The sequence below is a fragment of the Carassius carassius genome, chromosome 16, assembly GCF_963082965.1.
Source record: "Carassius carassius chromosome 16, fCarCar2.1, whole genome shotgun sequence".
NCBI lineage: Eukaryota > Metazoa > Chordata > Actinopteri > Cypriniformes > Cyprinidae > Carassius > Carassius carassius.
The window spans coordinates 31,433,623-31,461,132 of NC_081770.1; the positions used below are offsets into that span (position 1 = coordinate 31,433,623).

The following is a 27,510-nucleotide window of genomic DNA, read 5'->3' on the forward strand; positions in this document are numbered from 1 at the left end:
TCAGGCCGACTGGGGAAAGACATGACACACATTAGGACTTCTCATCTTCTGCTAGTTTGATCAAAATATTATGAAAAATGTGTTTTATATATTTTTAAATTACTTTTTTTTATATGACACAACAGAACATTTTTGTATAAAATTGATTTTAATGTACAAAGATATTCACAATTTGTGACTTCAAAGCACAAATCAAACCTAAAATCACAAACAACAGGTATAAACCTCAATCTGTTATCTCAGTTTTTACTTTGACCTGTATTCGTTTCCTTTACCAGGTCTATTTTACAAAGCATACTCATGAAAAACAGGCCGATATGAAGTTTTTTGACTAAAGCATACACAAAAGCAGCGACAACAATAAATCGGCATCAAATCACATGCGTGACACGGAAACCACAATTCAGACTGATCGAAAACACCTTCATCCTTCTATGTTTTTACATCTATCTGCTTCCTCTGACCGAGGGTGGTCGAGGTTCAAGAGAAACAAAGCAGGAGCGGAGCGCCAGGTGTTTGGAAGGTTGTGGGATAATGAAAGTACTTGTTGTGATTATTGCCCAAGTGTGTTGTGTTACAGAGGCGCTCTGTTGCAGGGGCTGAAAGGCCCTACGAAACCACAATCCTCAGCTTTGTTCTGCAGGCCCACGGTCGTCTCCGTTGGCCTGACCGTGATGATAAACTTGGATGGTGTTACAGGAAGTTGGATGCTCCTCTGCCGATAGCCTTCTCCTGCTGAAAGCGTCTCTTTTTTCACTTTCTATGCGATTGGCTGCCTGGAAGGTGAAAAGAATAGGATTGGGAATAGAAGGGAATATTTTTACACAAATATGCTCAGCATGTTTAGAACTGGTTTAGTCACTCTTAATTAACAGTTGAACCCCCTAATGAGGGTGGAGGGGAAATTTTGTGGTATAAAAGAATAAGACTCTTAGTCTTAGTCAGTGGCTGTAAAAGATTATAACATTTATGGAAAAACCATGGGATGGGCATGTGAAGTAATCAATCATCATCATATTTCAGACAACTATTCAGATACCAGATACATAATGCTTGTCTTTGGACATTTTGAATTGAAAATACATTATCATTTGCGTGATTCATGTAATTCTTAACTGAATGTGACGAGGAAAGAATTAAAGGGTTAGTTCACACCAAAATTAAAATTCTCATAGATTACTCGTTCCAAACCTGTAAGACCTTCAGTTTTGTGATGCTACGATAATACTTTTCTTTTCCGAGTTACGTCCTCTGCCATTTTAGAGAGTATTTCAATGCCTAAGTCCCCCAAAAATGCTTATTACGCAAATTATGTTCATGTGCGCTTTGCACCTGAATGTGAACAACAGTGATTATGTCCAATACGTTCTTTGGTAATCTCCAAAATGGTGAAAGATGTTACTCGAGGGAGAAAAATGGTTGAGTAAATTGTTATTTTTGTTTTCTTTGCGCAAAAACAAAAGTAATCTTGTAAACTGAAGTTAAGCCACTGATGTCACATGGACTGTTTTACTGATGTATTTCATATGTTTCAGGACCTAGGAACATTTCAGTTGCGTTGCTGTCTATTTCATTAAAAATATCTTAACTTGTGTTGGAATGACATGAGGGTGAGTAATTAATGACAGTATTTTCATTTTGGGGTGAACTATCCCTTTACAGTTTTGACATATTAGACAGAAATAAAGTGTAAAAGACCTAAAGTTTTAATTTATTAAACTATTTTGAACTTTATCTATTTAATGATTTTCGTCATCTCCAATAGTGATGTAATGCCTTTAAATTCAAGCCATGGATATTTTTGACATTTAGTGAGATTCATCCCTCCAAGCAATGATCTCATGTCGGATAATGATGTATTCGGAGTTCAACAGATATGTTTTCAGTGGTCTTGACTGATTAGATTGTGGTCTGAACAGACACACTTTCCTGTTAGTAACATTACGATCAGTGAGATAGAAAAGATGGACCACTTAACAGGAAGTAAACATAATATGGAGCCTTGACAATGTGTGCATTAGATAGGAAAATTGATTTTCCAGTAATGCATCTGTAAAGTTCAGCAGCAGGCAGGAAGTTGTAACACCAAATACAACACAGGCAAGACTAATTCCATCCAATTTATGAGACTGAAAGGCCAGAAAGACAGACAGACCTCACAGTAGACTGATAAAAAATTCATTATCAGAGACAGTGAGAAATAAATTGTGAAAGGCGGCATGCATAGACTGAAGAAGTTAGAAACAAAGAACACATAATAAGTAAATGAAATCAATTAAATCAGTGAATAAATGTACACTATGCTTTAATTTTGCTGATCATAATATTGACTGCCATTTAATGAATACAGTAAATGTTCACATTTTAAATGTCAAGATGTAATGAATTTTTTAAGTCACTTTAAACATCAAATGCAAAGAGACACTACTTCTAAAATTCAGTTTACAAAAAATAAATGAATTTTATTGAACAAAAATAAATAACTAATAGATACAAAATAACTACTTAAAAATACACAGCCGTGCCCTGGCAACCACCTAAAACAGTCTAGCATCTACTCTGAGTTACTTAGCGATGATCCAGGACACCTTAGCAACCACCCAGAAAACCCTATCAAACGCTCTGAACACCCCAACAACCCATAACATCCCAGCAACCACCCAGAAAACTCTATCAAACGCTCTGAACAACCCATAACATCCCAGCAACCACCCAGAAAACTCTATCAAACGCTCTGAACAACCCATAACATCCCAGCAACCACCCAGAAAACTCTATCAAACGCTCTGAACAACCCATAACATCTCAGCAACCACCCAGAAAACCCTATCAAACGCTCTGAACACCCCAACAACCCATAACATCCCAGCAACCACCCAGAAAACTCTATCAAACGCTCTGAACACCCCAACAACCCATAACATCCCAGCAACCACCCAGAAAACTCTATCAAACGCTCTGAACAACCCATAACATCTCAGCAACCACCCAGAAAACCCTATCAAACGCTCTGAACACCCCAACAACCCATAACATCCCAGCAACCACCCAGAAAACTCTATCAAACGCTCTGAACAACCCATAACATCCCAGCAACCACCCAGAAAACTCTATCAAACGCTCTGAACAACCCATAACATCTCAGCAACCACCCAGAAAACCCTATCAAACGCTCTGAACACCCCAACAACCCATAACATCCCAGCAACCACCCAGAAAACTCTATCAAACGCTCTGAACAACCCATAACATCTTAGCAACCACCCAGAAAACCCTATCAAACGCTCTGAACACCCCAACAACCCATAACATCCCAGCAACCACCCAGAAAACTCTATCAAACGCTCTGAACAACCCATAACATCCCAGCAACCACCCAGAAAACTCTATCAAACGCTCTGAACAACCCATAACATCCCAGCAACCACCCAGAAAACTCTATCAAACGCTCTGAACAACCCATAACATCTCAGCAACCACCCAGAAAACCCTATCAAACGCTCTGAACACCCCAACAACCCATAACATCCAAGCAACCACCCAGAAAACTCTATCAAACGCTCTGAACAACCCATAACATCCCAGCAACCACCCAGAAAACTCTATCAAACGCTCTGAACAACCCATAACATCCCAGCAACCACCCAGAAAACTCTATCAAACGCTCTGAACAACCCATAACATCTCAGCAACCACCCAGAAAACCCTATCAAACGCTCTGAACACCCCAACAACCCATAACATCCCAGCAACCACCCAGAAAACTCTATCAAACGCTCTGAACAACCCATAACATCTCAGCAACCACCCAGAAAACGCTATCAAACGCTCTAACTTTTTTAAAAGCCCGAACCCGTTTACAGCCCGACATTATTCAAATGTACGCACGCACACAGCTCTTTTGCCTTTTGTCAAGAATGAGTAATTTATACATGTTTTAACATAATTTATACATGACTAACGTAATAGGCCACTTGGAAGTTTGAACAAAGAAATAAAATAAGTCCTCTGTGACATCGTAACATCTCAGAACTCTAAATAGCCCTAGGTATAGACTCATTTAGCCTATAAATAGGCCAACGCACCAATAAAAACGAGTCTTTCTTAAAAATTTTAATTAAGATAAATTCTAAATTAAGATGGGTATTTGGCAATAACAAAATTAATTAAGATAAAGACTCTGCCTTATTTGCTTTGCCATAGAAGCTGAAATTTAATAAAAGAATAATGCCAACATTAGCCTATATAGGCTAGCCTATATGTCTACATTATGCATTTAAGACTCTATTAGTATTTAGCTCTGAACAACCCATAACATCCCAGCAACCACCCAGAAAACCCTATCAAAGCTCTGAACAACCCATAACATCCCAGCAACCACCCAGAAAACCCTATCAAAGCTCTGAACAACCCATAACATCCCAGCAACCACCCAGAAACCCCTATCAAACGCTCTGAACAACCCATAACATCTCAGCAACCACCCAGAAAACATTTCAAACGCTCTGAACAACCCATAACATCTCAGCAACCACCCAGAAAACCCTATCAAACGCTCTGAACAACCCATAACATCTCAGCAACCACCCAGAAAACGCTATGCAAACGCTCTGAACAACCCATAACATCTCAACAACCACCCAGAAAACGCTATCAAACGCTCTGAACACCCCAACAACCCATAACATCTCAGCAACGACCCAGAAAACTCTATCAAACGCTCTGAACACCCCAACAACCCATAACATCTCAGCAACTACCAAAACACTGTAGTAACAACCCAGATAACCATTTAGAACAACATATAAATCACCTACCACTTTACACCTTAGCAGTCTTCTACAACACCATATCAATCACCCAGCAACAAACTAATCACCCTACCAACCACCCAGAACCCCCATCAATCACTCAGAGCATCCTAGCTAACACTCAAAATCCTGTAGCGACAACGTGTACCAACACCATAAACACTTGGAAAACCTTAGAAACGTCCCAGAACACCATATCAATCATTAAGAACACCCTAGTAACAAACTAAACACAATTCCAACCATCCAGAACAACACATACACATTATCCCAATACACCACACTATCAATCAACCTGAATGCATTAGCATCAACTCAGAACACCTTAGCACCCCCCCCCAAAAAAAACCATCCCTGCACCCTACAACACCCTGGAAACCACACCAAATCCAATAACAATCCAGAACACCTTAACAAACTAAAACACTATAGCAACAACCCAGAACAACCTATCAATCACCAGCACACCCTAAGTACTTATAAGAACCAAGCAACAACCAAGAAAAATCTAGCAAGCACCGAAACACTGCAGCAGAACACCTACAACACAATAGCAACAACCTTGCTAGAACCCAGAACACCCAAGTAACCGCACAAAACATCACATTGATCACCCAGGACACCATATTAACCACCCAGAATGACCTAGCAATTAACTAAACATCCTTCCAACCATCCAAAACACCCTTTTAATCACACTGAACGTAAGAGTAACAATTTAGAACACCTTAGCCCAGAACACTTTAAACACCTAAAAACCATCCAGAACACCCTAGCAACTACCCAAACACCATAACAATCCAGGACACCATTGCAACCACTTAAAACACCATAACAACAACCTAGCAAGAACCCAAAACACCAAAACTATCCTGAACACTAAATCAATAACCCAGAATGCTTTAGCAACAAACTAAACACCCAACCAACCACCCAGAACACCTTAAACACCAGCAACAGTCCACATGCCCTAGCAACTACCATAATGCTTTATCCAACAATTAGCCTTTCGCCGGCCCCTCCCCCAAAACGGCCATTGTCCAATCACACATCATAACAACCGTTACTATGTGAGGCAGTTCCAACAAACTTTGACTCCATGCAAGATGGTGAAGCGGTGCGCCCACGGCGTTTGTAAATCAGACACTAGTATAGAGCTGTAATCGGGCCTTAAAAGTTAGGCCCGACAGGACCCGAGCCCAACAGATTTCGGCCCGAGCCAGACAAGTACATTTTGATTGACAACTTTTTAAAAGCCCCAACCCGCTTACAGCCCGACATTATTCAAATGTACGCACGCACACAGCTCTTTTGCCTTTTGTCAAGAATGAGTAATTTATACATGTTTTAACATAATTTATACATGACTAACGTAATAGGCCACTTGGAAGTTTGAACAAAGAAATAAAATAAGTCCTCTGTGACATCGTAACATCTCAGAACTCTAAATAGCCCTAGGTATAGACTCATTTAGCCTATAAATAGGCCAACGCACCAATAAAAACGAGTCTTTCTTAAAAATTTTAATTAAGATAAATTCTAAATTAAGATGGGTATTTGGCAATAACGAAATTAATTAAGATAAAGACTCTGCCTTATTTGCTTTGCCATAGCAGCTGAAATTTAATAAAAGAATAATGCCAACATTAGCCTATATAGGCTAGCCTATATGTCTACATTATGCATTTAAGACTCAATTAGTATTTAGTTATCATTTTTAAAACCTTTACTCACCAAGATAATAATAAAAATAGCTACTCGCAATAGACAATAATAGACCATTACATATGAAAGAGAACTTTCCCGGCAGTGCAAGAGCATGACTGGTACACAAGGCTGTGCTGGTTGCATTTGAGGTACAGGTCATGGTGTTTCTCAGATTTAGCTTTTTTTCCCTCCACGGCATACTGTAACCCCTTTTGCCTCGATCTGGAGGACATCGCGGAGGTATTACTCCAAAAAAGGTCACTGACACGCACGGGCACTGATACCTCTTCCCGTCATGGCAATCTGTCGCGCTGGTCGTGTTTGACCATTTGTTTGTCGGAAGTAGCAACAGTAACTAAGGGGGGCGGGGCTCGGCGAAAGGCTAATTATAAACATTCCAGAACATCTTAGCAACTCTCAAAAAACTGTAACAATCACGTGCAACAAACCATATCCTAGCAACCACAATAAGAACAACTCAGAATGTCCTAGCAACCACTCAGAAGACCAGTGAGAATTAGTACATACTAGATTGTCAGAAAATCAAATTTACATCCAAAGGGGAACACATTTATTTTCCTCATTTGCAAGTCGCTAGATTAAAATTATGGTAATTTACGCATAACGGAATACAAATCTGATTAGAATTATATGATCACTTACTCATGTAGAAGAAAACAAACATAACCCCAGGTATTTACTAAATACAGTTGTTGATGCTTTGTTTCGTTAATTTAGCCAGTGTTGACATTTCCCAACAGCACAGCAGTAATGACTTTATGAACTACTTTACTTCTAAGATCTATACTATTAGAGGTAAAATTTTACCATTCAGCCGTCATCTACAGTATCGCATCAGACAGCACACTATAGATCCCCTGAGGAACAGTTCCACTCGTTCTCTACAATAGGAGAGGAAGAATTATATACATTTGTTAAATCCTCTAAACCAACAGCAGCTAGAGTTCTTACTAGAACCAGGAAGTATGACCATATTATCCCAGTCCTGTCCACAGTATGCACTGGCTCCCTATCAAACATCGTATAGATTTTAAATCTTGCTTGTTACTTATAAAGCCCTGAATGGTTTAGCACCTCACTATTTGAATGAGCTCCTTTTACATTATAATCCTCTACGTCCACTGCGTTCTCAAAACTCAGGCAATTTGATAATACCTAGAATATCAAAATCAACTGCGGGCGGCAGATCCTTTTCCTATTTGGCGCCTAAACTCTGGAATAACCTACCTAACATTGTTCGGGAGGCAGACACACTCTTGCAGTTTAAATCTAGATTAAAGACCCATCTCTTTAACCTGGCTTACACATAACACACTAATATGCTTTTAATATCCAAATCCGTTAAAGGATTTTTAGGCTGCAATAATTAGGTAAACCGGAACCGGGAACACTTCCCACAACACCCTATGTACTTGCTACATCATTAGAAGAATGGCATCTACGCTAATATTAGTCTGTTTCTTTCTTATTCTGAGGTCACCGTAGCCACCAGATCCAGTCTGTATCCAGATCAGAGGGTCACTGCAGTCACCCGGATCCAGTACGTATCCAGACCAGATGGTGGATCAACACCTAGAAAGGACCTCTACTGCCCTGAAAGACAGCGGAGACCAGGACAACTAGAGCCCCAGATACAGATCCCCTGTAAAGACCTTGTCTCAGAGGAGCACCAGGACGAGACCACAGGGCTTGTGACTTGATTGCACAGATACTATTTAAACTGAACTGAGCTGGATGATGACATCACTGAATTCAATGATGTCATTTTGCATTACTGACACACTGTTTTCCTAATTTATGTGGTTATGTTGCTTTGACACAATCAGTTTTGTTTAAAGCGCTATATAAATAAAGGTGACTTGAGTTGAGGGTCATAATAACTTATTAAGTACCCCACACTTTCATCAGCTCATTGAAATGAAATATGTTAAGACATCTTAGAATCTCCAAGACACACTATGGTTTGACGTCACGACACACTCAGCTGTCCTGCAGCTGTTCTTCATACTGTTTGACATCTGTTCCAGTAAAATCAAGAACAAACGAATGAATGAGAGAGTCAACAAATAAAGACACATTAAACCAGAGGTGGGGAAACTCGAGGGCCACATCAAGTTTTTTTTATATAAGTGAATGGGCCACATAGTATATGTATGACAAATGAAGCTGGGAATAATTATTATTATTATTTTTTGTAAATTAACACTCAATTACTGTACTATATGTATACTTGTATATAGATGGAGGTTCTATTCATGAAATTCAAACTAACGGTGTATGGAAAGCACACTATTAAAACTCACTTGCCTCATCACTCGAAATGTGCGAGCTATGCGCTTGACCTTGGATGCTTCATACATGTAGCTTGGAATATAAATCGCAGCACACTTCAGATGAAAAAAAAAATGCTATTTATAATCCGGAAAATACAGTACTATATCCATTTTCATAAAAACTTATGAACATAAAACATAAAAACAGAGGGAAGACAGGATAATCTTTGTAATAGGATAAAACGTCAAATTATTTCCCTGTTTTCCCCTAAATAAAAACCTTTATATTACCTATGAAAACACATTGTCTTTCTCCCATTCTTTCATATGCACATCTTTATTTATTTTGTTAAACGTATATAGTACAGACACAGTTGGGGACTCGGAGCATAGAAGTAAAAAATACATATGTGGTCACGTCGACGTGAGAACATGTGGAGCAAACATGCGCACACAAACTTGTTAATGTTGACCAGCAACTTGGTCAGTAAAATATTGTTGCAACTGAAAAGTTACAAGTAATTTCTCAGTAGCTATGTAGTAATGTCGCTGTTTTTGAAGAAGTTAAACTTACAGATTTGCTGTAGAAATGCTACTGACAAGAAATGCTCAGAGACGAACATGCTTACTCTATAATTTTTTGCATGCCATCATATAATTTGTGTGTGTGTGTGAGTGTGTGGGGGGGGTCATAGTTCAGTGGTGCCTGGAGCAGAAGAGGGGAGGGGGGCAAGTTCGGGAGGGAGTTCAGCTTCCTGACAGCCTGGTGGATGAAGCTGTCCTTCAGTCTGCTGGTCCTGGCCTGGAGACTCCGCAGTCTCCTCCCTGATGGCAGCAGACTGAAGAAGCTGTGTGATGGGTGAGTGGGATCACCTGTGATGCAGAGGGCTTTGCGGGTGAGACGGGTTCCATAAATGTACTGGAGGGGAGAGAGACACCAATGATCTTCTCAGCTGCTCACACTATGCGTTGAGTCTTTCGGCAGGACGTGTTGCAGGCGCCATACCACACAGTGATGCAGCTCCTCAGGATGCTCTCGATGGTGCCTCTGTAGAAGGTGTACATGATGGGGGCCGGGGCTCTGGCTCTCCTCAGTTTGCGGAGGAAGTAGAGACGCTGTTGTAATTTCTTGGCCAGTGCTGCAGTGTTTTCAGTCCAGGAGAGGTCCCCTGTGATATGCACACCCAGGAACTTGGTGCTGCTCACTCTCTCCACAGTCACACCGTTGATGGTCAGAGGAACGTGCTGAGTGTGTGCTCTCCTGAAGTCTACAACAATCTCCCTTGTCTTCTCCATGTTCAGAGAGAGATTGTTGTCACTGCACCACTTGACCACTTGGCAGCTCACCTCACTCCTGTAGTTTGTCTCATCTTTGTTGCTAATGAGACCCACCACAGTCGTGTCATCTGCAAACTTAATAAAGAGGTTGGAGTTGTGTGAAGGTGTGCAGTCATGGGTCAACAGAGTGAAGAGGAGGGGGCTCAGCACACATCCTTGGGGGGCCCCAGTGTTCAGTGTGATGATGCTGGATGAGTTGCTGCCGATCCGTACTGCCTGAGGTCTTCCAGTCAGAAAGTCCAACAGCCAGTTGCACAGCGAAGTGTTGAGCCCCAGCTGAATCAGTTTGTAAATGAGCTGTTGAGGGATGATTGTGTTGAATGCTGAACTGAAGTCTATGAACAGCATTCTGACATATGAGTCCTTTTTGTCCAGATGTGTGAGTGCTGAGTGGAGGGTAGTGGCGATGGCAACATCGGTCGACCGGTTGGACCGATATGCAAACTGGAAGGAGTCCAGGGAGGGGGGGGGGGGCAGACTTGATGTGGTGCATGACTAGCCGTTCAAAGCACTTCATGAGGATGGGGGTAAGTGCAACAGGACGGTAGTCATTGAAGCAGAATGGAGATGGGTTCTTCGAAACTGGAATGATGGTTGTAGTTTTGAAGCATGTGGGAACAACAGCCTGACTCAGTGAGATGTTGAAAATGTCTGTGAAGACATCAGTGAGTTCTGCTGCACAGTCTTTCAGTACAAGCCCAGGGATGTTGTCAGGACCCGGAGCTAGTGTCTCTGCTGTCGCTGAATTGATGAGCTATCCTCCTTAAAGCATTCATTGTGTGTGATCCACAAGATTTCAATCAAAATGGCTGCTTTCATTGTTCAAATGTGATTTATATGGAGATCATATAACATGAGAAAAAAAAAATCTGAAATGAAAGATGAAAACTGTCATCTGTCTGTCAATTCTGCTTGTTTTCTACTGTTATGCGCAGCATATTTTCTGCGCATCTTTACAAAAAACACACACACACACACACACACACACACGGATAGCCACACACAATGAATTAAATGGTTTGGTGAGCGTTGTTTAAATGTGTCTCTGGAGCACAAAGTCGCTGGGGTATATTTTTAGCAAAAAATTTTAATTCATCAAAATTATTTATTTTTCTTTTATGCCAAAAAATCATCAGGATATTAAGTAAAGATAATGTTCCATGAAGATATTTTGTAAATTTTTACTGTAAATATAACAAAGATTTATTTTTTATTACTAAATATGTATTAATGAGAATTTATTTGGACAACTTCAAAGGCGATTTTCTCAGTATTTTGACCCCCAGGTTTTCAAATAGTTGTATCTCGGCCAAATATTTTCCGATCCTAACACACCTTACATGAATGGAAAGCTTATTTATTCAACTTTGTATACATCTCTGCAAACTTACACTTAAGATTGGTTTTGTGGTTCAGTGTCACAAATATGGAAAAATAAGTTCTGATGATCCAGATCACGATCCAAAGAAAAAAAGTGACCGACCCCGAAAAGCTGACAAGCAGCCAAACTGAAGATCCACAGAAAATTGAGGTGAAGCAGTCAAAGGATAAATTTCAAATGAACTGGCTGAAAATGTAGAAATAAATGATGGAATAATGAGCTTCTCAGATTTTAAGACATACAGCAGTACACAATTTAGCAACCAATGCTACAAAACATCTCCATTAATTAGACATGCTAATGGAACGGGCCATACAGCAGCTTCAAAAAGAAACAGAGAAGCAGAAACGTCTAATGCTATCCCAAACTGCACAGCTGCAGGGAGAAGAGGAGTTGAATGGTTTACTTAAAACTGCTTACTTTCTTGCTGAAAATGAACTGGCCAATTCAAAATTTCATAATCTTGTGAAATTTATGAAGGAGATGGAGTGTCCACCGGAACACAAACCTTCTTTCAAACGTCTGAAGACAGACCCAAGCTATAGCTATTTTTGGCTCTCTGAGCCTCCCATAGACAGCAAGGATTCTAATCAGAAACGTAGCAAAGAGATGTGACATCAGGGGTTCAACTGTAATGTTATAAAGCTACAAGAATACTTTGTGTGTGCAAAGAAAACAAAAATATCTACTTTATTTAACAATTTGTTTCTGCGACACCCTGGTGCCATTTTGGAGAGCATCACAGGTTTGTTAAGGATTTACAGAATAATTTGAAATGAAACAGTTAATGACATTCTTTAACCATAGTAAAATCACTGTAATTTTCCTTAACTTTTTTTTAACTTTTTGCCTGCCATGGTGTGTTTTAGAGCCCACAATTACGACACACAACATATGGTACACATGGGAATGAAAGTATATAATAAAGGCGTATGTACATAAACTGCACACATACAAAATGTCAATCAAGCATCAGATTTAAATTTTGCAAGGTTAGTCTTCAAACATGGGTGGAATTGGTGTGTGATCCCATAGATAAGATAAATACATAGTTTTGTTTGAGAGTGTCAGTTTTGATGGATAAGTTGAGTGAAATACTCACTCTGTTGACTGGGCCGCCCACCGGAGCCCCCTGAAGAACCGGGTCTGCTGCCGCACTGCTGGGGCTCGCTGTTGGAGAACTGGGGGGCCAGACGAGACCTGCCAACACTGCCTGTGTCACTTTCAGGGGTGCGAGGAATCTTAGGCCGGCTTTCAAAGCCCACGTTCTGGCCACTAGAAAGGAGAGAATGAAGAAGATGCTACTAACTTTACATTTAAAATGTTCAGTCATCCAATGCTTAAGAGTGTCTAGCAGACTCATTTGAACCCATTTGCATGTGATTCTCAAACAAATATATCTAATTCTTTAGACATTTTATTGTAACATAAAACAAAACTTATTATAAACCATAGGGGTTTTAAGGCTCTCTTCTTTTGTACAGAACATTTACCTAAAATAAAGAAATATGATGAAGCTTAGCATAAAGCTAAACAATAACTTGACAACCTATATAAGTTAAACTATTTCAACTACTCCAGCAACCCACTAATTGTATTAAATTTTTTTTTTATAAAAATATATATTTTACTAATTGTGTGTGGAAATGTTTTCAAAGATTTAGATGGGAAATATAATATTTTCTAACTTTCTATAAAATACTAATATTTAAAGTATTTCTCATAACAAAAAGTTTTTTGTTAAAATCAAATTATACTTAAGTTTTGGTTTGAAACACTTTGCATCCTTGCCTAAAAGCTGTACTATTTTTTTTCTCCGGATACCACAACTTAATAAATAAATAATACATATTTGTATTTTATATCTCAAATTCTGAATTTTGTCTTGCAACTCTGAGTTTTGATCTGACAACTTCAACTTGTGCGGTTATTAAACCGCTTATTAAGAAACACTACTAGATTCTGGTGAACTAGCAAATTATAGACCAATTTCAAATCTTCCATTTGTCTAAAATTTTTGAAAAAGTTGTCAGCTCACTTGTGCTCCTTTCGGAAAAAAAAAAAAAAAAGATCTGTATGAAGAATTTCAGGTTTCAGGCTCCACCATAGCACAGAAACTGCACTTTTACAAATTATAATTAAAAGTGTTAAATTTACAAATGACCTGCTTCTTGCGTCAGATCAAGTTTGCTTCTCATTGCTAGTTTTACTTGATCTTAGTGCTGCGTTCGACACCATAGATCATGACATACTCATAGATCGATTACAAAACTATACAGTTATTCAAGAAGAGGCCTTAAGTTGGTTTAGGTCCTACCGGTCCAATCGCTACCATTTTGATTATTTGAACAGTGAGTCATCTCATTTATCTCCAGTACAATATGGAGTGCCACAAGGGTCTGTCCTAGGTCCTCTGCTATTTTTTTTATATACATGTTGCCACTTGGTAATATTATTAGAAAATACAGGATTAGTTTCCACTGTTATGCTGATGATACTCAACTATACATCTCAATGAGACCAGATGAAACTTCTAAATTATCTAGACTAACAGAGTGTGTTAAAAATGTAAAAGATTGGATGACCAATAATTTTATCCTATTAAATTCGGATAAGACAGAGATATTACTTATTGGACCCAAAAAACAGTACACAGAATCTAGTAGACTACAGTTTGCAACTAGATGGATATACTGTTACTTCCTCTACAGTCAAAAATCTGGGTGTTATATTAGACAGCAACTTGTCTTTTGAAAAACATATTTCCTAAGTTACAAAAACTGCATTCTTCCATCTTAGAAACATTGCCAAGCTAAGAAAAGTTATGTGTTTCTGATGCAGAAAAGCTAGTTCATGCATTACTGACCTCTAGACTGGACTATTGTAAAGCACTTCTAGGCGGTTGTCCAGCATCTTCAATAAACAAGCTACAGGTAGTCCAAAATGCAGTGGCTAGAGTCCTTACCAGGTAAAGAAAATATGATCATATTACCCCAATTTTACAGTCTCTGCACTGGCTACCTATTAAGTTCCGTATCAGTTACAAATTATTATTATTACTTACCTATAAGGCCATAAATGGTTTAGCTCCTGCGTACCTAACTAGCCTTATACCACACTACAATCTATCATGCTCACCAAGGTCACAAAACGCAGGACTTTTGGTAGTTCTGACATTTGGCTCCAAAACTCTGGAATAGCCTTCCTGATAATGTTCATGGTTCAGACACACTCTCTCTGTTTAAATCTAGATTAAAAACACATCTCTTTTGCCAAGCATTTGAATAATGCATCTCATAATTTATGACCGCAGTTGTATCTGATCAAATGCGCATTATTATTCTTTAGCTTGGGTTAAACTATTTAATTTTACTTGGTTGGAACAACAGCTAATTATGTCTCTATTTGTTTCTCAGTTTTGCCACCTTCAGTCTGGATCCAGAACACCTGAGAAGAGATGATACCAAACCCTAAGAGGACCTAAGAAGATGCTTACCCTGAAACAACATACAGAACTACCAAATACTGCTACAAGTGTGATTGCATCATATAATAATTCCTATTAATAGTGTTCATCATCTGGCTGACTACATCTTGTATTATTTTGTCTGAAAATTCCATTCATATGCACATAAACTGACAGTCACCACTTAATACTACTAAATATTGTAGAAACTTAATTTTAAAGAAAAGATGCTTTGCAATGATTTGTATCGTAAAAAGCGCTATACAAATAAACTTGAATTGAATTGCTAATGTGCTTTAGTCCCCCTTGTGGCAATGCTAAGAATGCAACACGTACTTAAATAGAATTCTGACATTTTGAAATGCAATAACATGAAAAACATAAAAATTGTATTTAGCATGCCTAGTTAGGGGCGTATGTGTGTTTAAAAACACAAATCCCAGGGAAGTGTAATGAAAAAAGAAATAACGTTTTTTTTTTACTAATTACTGTTAACTTGCGCACCAAGTTTTTAGAAAACCGTGCAATACACAATACGCTGCAAAAAATGCAAGATATTATGTAGTGCTTAAATGCATCTTTCTAATTTCTGTACATAGAAAATCAACTGAATTGCAAAAAAAAAGAAAAAAAAAAAGACTAATAATTGTGAAAAAACATAACACAATGATACTGAGCAGGTATAGTTAGGCTTTTTTCTACACAGAGCATGTTTTTGCATTTAAAACCACAAGACATGTGGCAGTTGAATAAAAATAAATAAAATGCTACAAAAAATGCAAAACCAAAAAAAGACAAGCAAAGTTGTAAAACACATCCATCTAGTTTCCATAGAAAAACAATGCAAATGCACAAAATTTTCAATGTGAATGGCCCCTTAGAAAAGTTTGCGTTGTTATATTTACATGTTTCAGGCCTTACACAATAAACAAGACAATAAAGAAATCACCTCATACGCTCAATTTGTTTTTCTGCTGGAAGAGGTTAAAATGGCAGCTTTATACAAGAAAATGTGATGCATATGTATTCACAGGGTTATTATACCATGGATCTCCAGCAGTCAGGTTGGACAGGGATCTTGGGAAGAAAGGGACCTGAATCAGCTCATTGTTTAGCAGTTGTTTGATTCTCATGAAAAAGTCTGTCCTGTGGCATTGCTGACTCAAGGTTCGATGCCTTGCTCCAACCCCCAAATTCCTCTGGTCTCTCTCCAGCTCGCTGAATACCATAGCCAAGTTACAGCCTATGACACGCTTGATAACACTGGATCCTGTGGACCTTTACATTTTAGATATGTCTTGCCACAAGTGAGCATGGAATGTCGCACCCGGATCCTCAAACCTCTTGGTGAGGTACCACAGTTGTGGAAGATCCAGTAATGTTGGGTAATGTTGGGCTACAAATGCATGGAATGGAGAGCCAACCTACCTGTATGGCTGGCCGTTTGTGTTGTTCGGGCCTGGTGGAGGTACACCTCTTTCTGGGGACCCCGTAAGCCCTGATTCCACAGAGGAACGCCAGCATTCCGAATCGGTTGCTGATTGGAGAAAGACCAAAAGATGTCACACACACCTCACATGCAGCTGACATCATTAACACACACACGCCACAGTGAAGGACCTGAGAGCTGTTCACTTTCATAAGGAAATGTAAAGTGGTCTAGGAGAGATGTGCTATATGGTTACTGTTCTTAAGGAAATTGAACAAGAATAGCTGCTAAAAGAGAAAGTCACTGAGAGATAAATTAAACAGGTGCCCCATCATTTATAATTTAACAAATAAATAAATAAATAAATTTATGCATTTAGCAAACGCTTTTATCCAAAGTGACTTACAGTGCATCCATGCTATCAATTTTTGTCTATAATTTTAATATTTAATATTTATGATACAATATAACTGCTAAGGCAAAAGCTAAAAAAGCGCAATGAGAGAAAAGTCATTTTGAAGAGATTTTGCAAAGCTGATTCTGTTATTATTATTATTATAAAAAAAATAATAATAAATAAAAAACATTGCACACTATTTTTGGTGTTTGTAACTGCAAACAGCTTTGAACATGGCTCATCAAAACAGATTGTAGAACAAGAACCGTCCATTTTATTGTGCAATCCACAAATAGCTTACTAATTACTGTCTGATGACTTTTTAAAGCACCACAAACAAACACATCCCATTTATGTACTTCCTGCACTGACCACATTTTCCAAGTTCAACAATTCAAACCTGTTACTAGTCATTAAAATGACTAAACATTCAGTCCCATCATCAAAGTCATTAAAATGATCAAATGCTCATGCTTTACAGAATTTAAAACATCCCAAAAAAATCCAGCCCCTTTTACCAATGTCAGTAAAACAATCACAAATTTTTTCTGTTACCAAAGTCATTCAAACAATCAAATGTTCAGCCTTTACCAAAGTTATTAACACATCAAACATTCAATCCGGTTATCAAATATACCAAAAGTCATTAAAATGATTTAACATTTCACCCTGTTACCAAAGTCATTAAAACAATAAAACATTCCACCCTGTTACCAAAGACATTAAAACAATCAAATGTTCAGCCTCTACCATGGTTATTAAAACATCAAACATTCAATCCTGTTATCAAATATACCAAAAGTCATTAAAATTATTAAACATTCCACCCTGTTACCAAATGTCATTAAAACAATCAAAAATTCAGCCCTTTTACCAAAGTCATTAAAACAATCAAATGTTCAGCCTCTACCATGGTTATTAAAACATCAAACATTCAATCCTGTTACAAATATACCAAAAGTCATTAAAATTATTAAACATTCCACCCTGTTACCAAATGTCATTAAAACAATCAAAAATTCAGCCCTTTTACCAAAGTCATTAAAACAATCAAATGTTCAGCCTCTACCATGGTTATTAAAACATCAAACATTCAATCCTGTTATCAAATATACCAAAAGTCATTAAAATTATTAAACATTCCACCCTGTTACCAAAGTCATTAAAACAATCAAAAATTCAGCCCTTTTACCAAAGTCATTGAAACGATCCAACATTTAGCCCTGTTACCAAAGTTATAACAATTAACAAACATTCAGCCCTGTTACCATAGTCATTAAAAACAACTTTCAGCTCTGTATCCAAAATGAAAGATCAAATACTCAGGTATTTCCAAAGTTTTTAAAGAGATCAAACATTCAACTGTTACCAAAATGTAAAAATAATGACCAAACATTTAGATGTTACCAAAATTATCAAATAAAATGAAATACTCAATCATTACCAAGGTTATCAAAACATTTTTTTTTTCTCCTTAAATTGTGAGATTTTTAATAATATCAACAGTCCTTGCTTGACTATTTGTGCTAACTAGGGCTGGGTCTCGTTCAAAAAATGTCCTTGACTTCAATACCAGTTCCTGAATAATGCTTTTTGATACCAATTTTATGAAATAAACTTTAACAATATTATATTATCTATAAAAAAACAAAAAAAAAAACTGTTTTATTTTTCAGCTTGTTGATGTAATCACAAGGAACAAAATGTAACCAGCACAATACATAAGTGTATAAAGTTTTTATAAAGTTCAAATAGTTTTCAGTTTACACATCTGTTAGGTTACGTTTATAGTGCATATTCATTTTAAAATGTATATATCAGACATTATAATATCAGACATTTCTATTCATTTTCCACTTATTTACTGATGAGCTGTTGCAGCTTCTAGCATGGTCTGTCTGGCTGTTTTCTCTTCCTGTTCTGACTCGAAGGAAATAACATGATTCAACATTACATGGTCAAAACAAACAGATGGCAATAGGAAGTTATTACAAACAATTGATGGTGGTTTAAAGTGAGTTTTGTGTAAAAGAGGAATATAAATCTTATTTATTGTATTATGTAGCATGATGATACAGTGCGCATGAATGATCAAGTAATGCGTGTTTCTGGTCGTGAAGAGATATTTTCTGAAATGCAGTGGAAACACCAGTAAGGATGAAGATTGTTTTCATTTAAAAACAAAAACGCACCAGTGTAAATGTAGCATTTGGGGTCACTAGGGCCATGTAGATACTAAAATCCAGCGTTAAAAAAAAAAAAAAAATTATATATATATATATATATATATATATATATATATATAAATAAATATATATAAATAAATAAATATATATATATATATATATATATATATATATATATATATATATATATATATATATATATATATATATATATATATATATATATTTATTTATTTATTTATTTATTTTTATTTTTTTTCCGGAAGCATCTAAAATGTCATACTATTGATATCACTTAAGAAGTTAAAGTAAATATGTTTGAAAACTGCATGCTTTGTCTAACAGTTAACATAAAACAGTTAAAATAAAAGTTCACTTCAGGAATTAAAAATGCGTCGATGAGATTGAAATACGTGGTTGACAAAACAGAGCAAACCGAAAAAGAAAACTTGACCGATGGCTTTTATTAGCTCTCTATATTAAGTATATGGAGAAAAAGACAAATGTTGTGTTGAAAGATGCACAGTACACAATCTTCCAGCCTAGGATGATGTGCATTAACAATGTACATTAACAATAATTTGGGACAAATATAATGTAATTTTATGGTAAATTATGTGAGTAGTGCTCTGTGGTGTGGCAGATTTGGAACAGTGTCCTGGATCACCATGGACAGTCATTAACTTTAACTTAATGTTGTTCTGATCGAACACACTAGTGCTGCAGGCTAATTTGCTCACGTTAAATTAACCCCTTAGGTATCAAAGATTAACCCCTCAGGTATCGAAGTTTGGTACTGAACAACAAGATGTTTTTCGATACTCAATGGTATCGAGGCAATTCGATCGGTTCCTGAAAATTATCAAACTTGATACCCAGCCTTTTTGCTAACTTCATTTGTAGCATTTTATTATTTATTTACTTTTTTTCAATCCCCCAAATCAGAGTTTTAAACTTTATTTAGAGGTCCTAAATGTTCATAACATGGCTGAATAAAATTGCATATCTGATACTAAATAAAAAGAAAATAATACACATTGAGGCAACATATGAACAACATATTCTACTGATGGAAATGATTAACTATGTTTCAGAGAAAAGAATTATGAAATTTGACAACACACGCACAACTTCAGCAATTCATATCAGGCTTTGTCTGATATCGTGCTTGGATGGTAGCGTTCTCAGACAAATCCTTGCCTGCAGGCACTGAAAACCACATCAAAGTGATTTCATCAGGCTGTGCACTTGGAACGGAAATGAGAGAACCACGAAAGCACAGTCCAAGCTAAAGTCCTCAGAAATTGAATCATTTCAGAGAAACATTGAATATTTATTAAAGATGGAACTGTGGTCTCATCTTAATGAAGGGTTACAAAACAATGACATCGAGTAATAGGTAAAATAACAACTTTACAAAAAGCATAACTGGATGAAAAAGGATGTAAATCAATGTAAAAAAAAAACAAAGTGAAAAAACAAATTAAGACATGCTGGAGTACATATTTAAATATTTAAATCGACAGCACACATACCCAAAGTATGGTGGATGGATTCAGCAGTGCTGGGGCGGCTGCCGGTGCGAGTGTGTGGGCGGGAACTAAAGCGAGAATGGGCGGGGCTATCATCACTTCTTTGGCGGGTAATAGCATAGACTCCATCACCACCAGCTCTGTACAGGAAAATACACATATAAAGATATACATTACCAAGTCCAACATGCCGGATGTGTTTTAATTCAATTGACGAAACACTGAAAATATTTTCAGAAACAATATCTGTGATGGCAAAATTATAGTTCCTTTAAAGGAGCTATGTGGAGGTTTTTACTTAAAAAAAATCTTTAAGATAGTTTTCATTTGTACATGTATGAGCCAACCATGATGTAAAAAAAAAAAAGAATGACACCTCGACTGTCCACCACGGTTGCCTCTATCAGCCTGTAGCTTCAATTGTTTGTGGAGGAGTCGGGCCCGAATTGGCGCGAAAATTCACAAAATGTGACGTCATGCGCGTTCTTGTCTACTTGGGCTTACTACCGTATGGCACGCCAGCCATTATAGTAAGCAGCGGCAATAGTGTTTTCAAATGGACTCCAGCACAATTAGCCTTTCGCCGGCCCCTCCCCCAAAACGGCCATTGTCATCATAGCAACCGTTACTATGTGAGGCAGTTCCGACAAACTTTGACTCCAAGCAAGATGGTGAAGCGGTGCGCCCACGGTGTTTGTAAATCGGACACTAGAATAGAGCTGTAATAGGGCCTTAAAAGTTAGGCCCGACAGGACCCGAGCCCGACAGATTTCGGCCCGAGACAAGACAAGTACATTTTGATTGACAGCTTTTTAAAAGCCCGAACCCGTTTACAACCCGACATTATTCAAATGTACGCACGCACACAGCTCTTTTGCCTTTTGTCAAGAATGAGTAATTTATACATGTTTTAACATAATTTATACATGACTAACGTAATAGGCCACTTGGAAGTTTGAACAAAGAAATAAAATAAGTCCTCTGTGACATCGTAACATCTCAGAACTCTAAATAGCCCTAGGTATAGACTCATTTAGCCTATAAATAGGCCAACCAATAAAAACGAGTCTTTCTTAATTTTAATTAAGATAAATTCTAAATAAGATGGGTATTTGGCAATAACGAAATTAATTAAGATAAAGACTCTGCCTTATTTGCTTCGCCATAGCAGCTGAAATTTAATAAAAGAATAATGCCAACATTAGCCTATATAGGCTATATGTCTACATTATGCATTTAAGACTCAATTAGTATTTAGTTATCATTTTTAAAACCTTTACTCACCAAGATAATAATAAAAATAGCTACTTGCAATAGACAATAATAGACCATAACATATGAAAGAGAACTTTCCCGGCAGTGCAAGAGCATGACTGGTACACAAGGCTGTGCTGGTTGCATTTGCGGTACAGGTCATGGTGTTTCTCTGTAATACTGTAACCCCTTTTGCCTCGATCTGGAGGATATCGCAGAGGTATTACTCCAAAAAAGGTCACTGACACGCATGGGTATACCTCTTCCCGTCATGGCAATCTCGTCTTTGACCATTTGTTTGTCGGAAGTAGCAACAGTAACTAAGGGGGGCGGGGCTCGGCGAAAGGCTAATTCAGACACCCATGGACACTCCTCGTAAGTAAAAAAAAAAAAAAAAAGAGCGTGCGCACTGAGAACGAGCATGAGACTGGCTGCAGTTCCTCTAACGGCCACTGGTGTCAGTAACGGTTAGAAATTTCAGAACCTACGCAATGCTCCTTTAAGTAGTAGTAAATAAAAAATAAATAAATAAATAAATAAATAAATAATTAAATTCTAGTTTAGAGTATATTTATATACAAATTTGTAACTATTCCCCCAAGCATTAAATGACATCCATTCAACTTTGTCTACTCCAAGTCCTTTTGAGAGGATATTATCTTATCTAATTATTATATTATTCAACATTTTGGATAAATTATATATACAAGGCTCAAATATGTTCTCACCCAATCAAGGGCATAATCACAATGTTGTGTTCTTTCATTCATAACATTTCAAAGCACCAAGGTTAAAACAGTAAGAGTCACGCAACCAATTGTCTGCAGTCATTCCCATCACCGTTCCATATGCTTCAGTAGAAACAATGAGGATATATCTAAGTGTGGATGGAGTCTTGCATATCCTGCATGCACATTAAGATTATTTGACTTAAGGGAAGAATTATTTACTTGGATTGGCAAGAAAAAATGTGAAAGGAGCACTTCTGCTGTGGGCAAAAGAGTCACTGTGTTGGTAGTAGCTTGTATAATCATCTCAAATTGATTCTCTGAATGATTCTAAAATTAGCATGCAAGATAAAAAATAAAAAATATAGGTTGACTTGATAGATCTTGATTTGGAGTGAATCTATAAAACTGACATTACGGTGTCAAACAAGCATAAGATTGTTTCTAAAATAACACCAAATATTACTCTTGATGTGAACAGGAATTCAGAAAAGAGGTTCTTACATGGTGTTTTTGTGGGAACTGGGCGTAACGGGCCGTTGGAGGGGCTCATCTATGCTGCGAGATGATGGAGGATATGATCTCCTCTTCATCTTCACCATGTTGGTCATTATCTACAAAGCATCATAAAGATACTTAACATTTGATCATCCAGCATCGCAAACAAAACAACATGTATAACAGTTTCTCAACAGTTCACAAAGGAATCATTCTTTTGAACTGGTTCAGTTCACCAAATCAGACTGAACTGTATGAAACAGATCTACAAGTTACTCAATTAAAACTCACTTTCAGATGCCTGACACTGGCGTAAATAATCTTATAATGCTGGTTTTGGTGAACTCATTCAGTGCTCCAGTTCCTCCAACAGTCACTGAGGAAACAGTTCGCTGCTCATATGCGCATACGTGAACTGAGCACTTTGAATGAAGAAGTGAAATGAAAATTTTTACGGTTTCTTATTAATGTATAAAGTTGAGCTGATGAAGACAAGTTGATTCACTTTATATGCTTCAGAAATGTAAAACACTTACATTTCACATTATTGGGTGGTTTAAAAATATGATTTCATATATGTCATTTCATTGCTTGATTACATAAACTAAGGAATTAATCTAGTTCACTGAAACAAACAGACTTGTCTGAGGCTCTGGATTATAGGTAATAATGTTCAGTTACTTGCACAGACTGATCGTTTCACTTCATAAGACCTCAATATATCGTCAGGAGCCACAGGTATTAATTTTGTTGCCTGTATATGACATTTTGACTCTCAAAGCGATGGTAGTTGTTGACTTGCATTTTATGAATCACCAAGGACCACGGTTTCAGCTAAAAATCTTTAACATTTTAGTGAAGAAAAAAAAATCCACTATATCTTAGATGGCCTGTGGGTGAGAAAATTAAATTGACTTTGAAAAGTCCTCTTGTATTTATCATTTGCATGTTTTAACCAACAACACCCTTGCATGTGAAGTTCTGGACCAGTTTCTGGTTTCTTTCATAATATCATAAATATACTGTAGAGTGAGGGTTTACCCCGAGATACTCTGTTGTCAGCAAAGATTCTCCACTGAGCTGTTTTGGCTGAGGCTGCAGGACTTCCTCTTTATCTAGGTCTGCCTCCATAACATCTTCCTGTCAACAAGATCAAAGAATTCGATCAAAGGACTGAGTGGGAAACTGCCAATCAAATGCAAATCACAGTGATAGCCTGTTCTGTGATATCAGAAGTCATGTTGAGCAATAATCTTGTATTGAATACATGACCAAAGTGAATAACCTCGTCATCATCATCGTCATCCTCTTCATCATCCGACTCAGGTTCATGTTCAGGGATGTCCACTGTAGATAGCAGAATCATAAATGAATACAAAAGAATCAGTAAAATAATGACATAAATATGGGAAATAAACGGTGGAATGCAGCAGATGCATTTTTGAGGAATATCCTGGCAAATATTTGCAATTCAGTAAACTTGAACAGTGAGTGAATAAAAAAAAAAAAAAAAATTAAAACAAAATCATAAAAGCAGTATTAAAAGGTGTCAAACTAATTATTTGGTCATACTGACCAAGGCTGTGATACTTTTATGGGGCTTTTTCATTCCTTTTGAACCTGATACCTAGTTTTCATTCATTATTTTACAGAAACAATGAGACTGGGATATTGTTAAAAAAAAAAATTTTTTGTGTTCCAAGGATTTTTGTGTACATGGGTTAAATAAGGCAATCACAAATTTATTATTATTATTTTAAATCTATTTTTCATTTTTAGGTGAACACTTTTTTACTGCTTTTTTCCTTACCTGAGTTAAGCTGTTTGATTATGAATTCAATCTGCCTGTTGAGTTCAGGATTTTCTTCTTTACTGTAACAGCGCAAGATCTCCTCCATACTCTAAATGCAACAACAAAATAATCACATTTTCTGTATTATGTGATTGTAGTCAAATAGCAAACCCATCTATATGGGTCACTATAGGATTTTTCTTGTCTATCTTCTCCACAGGGATTCCAAAAAAATGAATAAATAAACCAATTATGCAAGAGACAAGCTTGGAGAAGAATCACAACATCTGCATACCTGAAGTATATTATGTATATATATGAGTCAATTTCACTGTAGGGTGCCTTTTGGTGTACTTAACTCATTTGCCATGATAACATAAAAATGACTATGAAAGTATGTGTTATAATAGGTTACGTTTTTTATATTCATAACATAAGCATTACTTGGCTCTTTAGATACATTTTCCAGTTTTTATTTTATTTTATTTATTTATTTATTTTGTTTTGTATAAGAGGATGCAAGTTATTTTGTCCCATGCACTGCTCATTAAATTTGATCAGCTTATATGTCTCTATAGTACTTGATTGAGTACCATTTATGAAATGACATATAGTGAATGGAAAATTAAAACCAAATTTTTTGAGAATTGTGAAGCGAGGGTTGAAAGGCACCCATATATAACCCATACATGTATAAATAAATAAATAAATATAGGGGGGGGGCAGAGGGAAAGGGGGGGGGGTCATCGATAGAGATATATAATTAAGGATTCTTTGATTAAAAGATAGTTCAAAAAACAACATTTATTGGAAATGTAATTTTTTTTTGTAAAAAAATTATTAATATTTTTACTTTATTTTCATCAATTTAATGCTTCCTTGCTTTTTTTCTGAAACATAACCTTTTCATTTGTTGCATCATACATCGCTGTTTAACTTTGAAAGATTTGACTGTTATTGCAAATGCAATGAATTGGATATGTATTATTCATTGGAGTCAAAGCAAAAATCTTGATGTTCTGCACCTGTGAATGAACTATGATTAAACACATACCATCTGTTTGGCTTCCTCTCGTATCTCTGGCATGGACAGGATGCTGTATAATGCTCCATTCACATAATACCGAATCTATATTTGCATACATGAACACAAACATGCAATGAACATTTGAAACTTCAGCATCCCAGACACTTTTATCCACTAACAGCCAAAGTTTGGAGACATATCATAAAATAATTAACTATAAAAGCTTTGTACACTAAGTTTGATATTTAATCAACTTTACAACTGTTATTGAACTATATTAAATCATCATTACACTAAACTGATCTAAAGTGACAATACTGTCTTCGGCAGAGCAGCTTTAAAACTGAAATGTAATTTATTTTTGTCATTTGCTTTATAACAAATTATTATTATTATTTTTTAAATCTTATTACTGTGAATAACCAACGCAGTGGCATGGCATTTTATTGCGGCATTTGAAAGATGTTATTCATATTAAGGTAGTTTGGTTTAAGTCATATTTAAAGGACAGGTCTTTTTTGTTTTGCATTGGGAATTTGTGCTCTACATGAGCTAAATTACATAGTGGTGTGCCACAGGGTTCTATACTAGGGCCTAGATTATTGTTTTTGTATATGTGCCCATTAGGCAAATTTTTTTATACCTTTAATATTATGCATCATCTATGAATAGATGATATTCAGTTATATATTCCAATTGATCCAAAAGGCTCTCAATCCTTTGATGAATTTGTACAGTGCTTATGCAAGATTAAATCCTTGTTAACAAGGAATTTTCTTCATCTTAATACTAATAAGACTGAGTGTGTTGTCTTTGGAACCTCTTCTGCAACTAAAGAAATTATAAGTATGCTGGTCTAAAAAAAATTAATTAGTTTTGAGGTGCTGAGCAAATTTATTAATGAAAATAATAGTGTAGGCTTGATTCTCCAATTAAAACGTTTCAAAAAAGGGAGTGAAATCTTCAAGGAACACTTGCAAGACAAACTTTTAAAATCCAAAGTTGACAAAGCGTTCTTATTTGAGAATCAGCTGACGTAAAAAGGCCTAAGCTAATTGACGCCTTGTGGTATTCACCAATCAGGAAGGCGGTGAACAAGCTCAAATAACAAGCCTTGTTTGTGCATATAGCGCTTGAACAATAACTGCTTTACCTCATGGTTCTCATGTCCCAGAAGCTCCGTCAGGACAATTAGGACATGCTTGGCCTCCTCTGCGCATTTCTTCTTTCCTGAAATGTGAGACTTACTAAAATAAACACTGCTCTGATTATAGTACACTACTCTATTTACTTTAGCAAATCAAATAAAAGAATGCAAACTAAAAAAGGCTGATGAACAATAATACAATTGTTTAAACATACCTTTATTTCTTTGACAGGTATTGATTATAAGATCATTGTGCCAGTGTATTGGTTACCTTGAGTGCGCAGACAGAGGTTCATGAGGAGGGAAATGGCATATTCAAGCGTGTAGTCAGACAGACAGTCGGAGTCGTGGAGCTCTTTGACCAGCCAGCCAATCAGACCGTCTCTGATCATAGCAGATTGCTGAGCTCGCCTGCACATAGCAGAAAATATACAAACACCTGATATTTTTTAGGTGTTTAAAATTGTGTTGTGCTGGAAATGCTTCAGCTTATTTGGTTATCATATTCAAAACTGCTTAAATT

The 27,510-nt window shown here is 36.8% G+C and overlaps 1 protein-coding gene across 1 annotated transcript in view; it reads right to left on the reverse strand.

Moving 5' to 3' along the window:
• Nucleotides 1-473: 473 nt before the first annotated feature.
• LOC132160131 (lisH domain-containing protein ARMC9) overlaps nucleotides 474-27,510 on the reverse strand; it is a 53,688-nt gene continuing 26,651 nt past the window's right edge. Inside the window, exons 16-26 of the mRNA XM_059569848.1 lie at nucleotides 27,259-27,398; nucleotides 26,994-27,070; nucleotides 25,868-25,942; nucleotides 24,832-24,922; nucleotides 24,307-24,368; nucleotides 24,063-24,161; nucleotides 23,028-23,137; nucleotides 20,545-20,681; nucleotides 16,426-16,534; nucleotides 12,634-12,806; nucleotides 474-776 (exon numbers count right to left, since the gene is read on the reverse strand). Coding sequence (XP_059425831.1) covers nucleotides 754-776; nucleotides 12,634-12,806; nucleotides 16,426-16,534; nucleotides 20,545-20,681; nucleotides 23,028-23,137; nucleotides 24,063-24,161; nucleotides 24,307-24,368; nucleotides 24,832-24,922; nucleotides 25,868-25,942; nucleotides 26,994-27,070; nucleotides 27,259-27,398 — 1,096 coding nt within the window. The 3' untranslated portion in view covers nucleotides 474-753. The remainder of the gene's footprint in view (nucleotides 777-12,633; nucleotides 12,807-16,425; nucleotides 16,535-20,544; nucleotides 20,682-23,027; nucleotides 23,138-24,062; nucleotides 24,162-24,306; nucleotides 24,369-24,831; nucleotides 24,923-25,867; nucleotides 25,943-26,993; nucleotides 27,071-27,258; nucleotides 27,399-27,510) is intronic.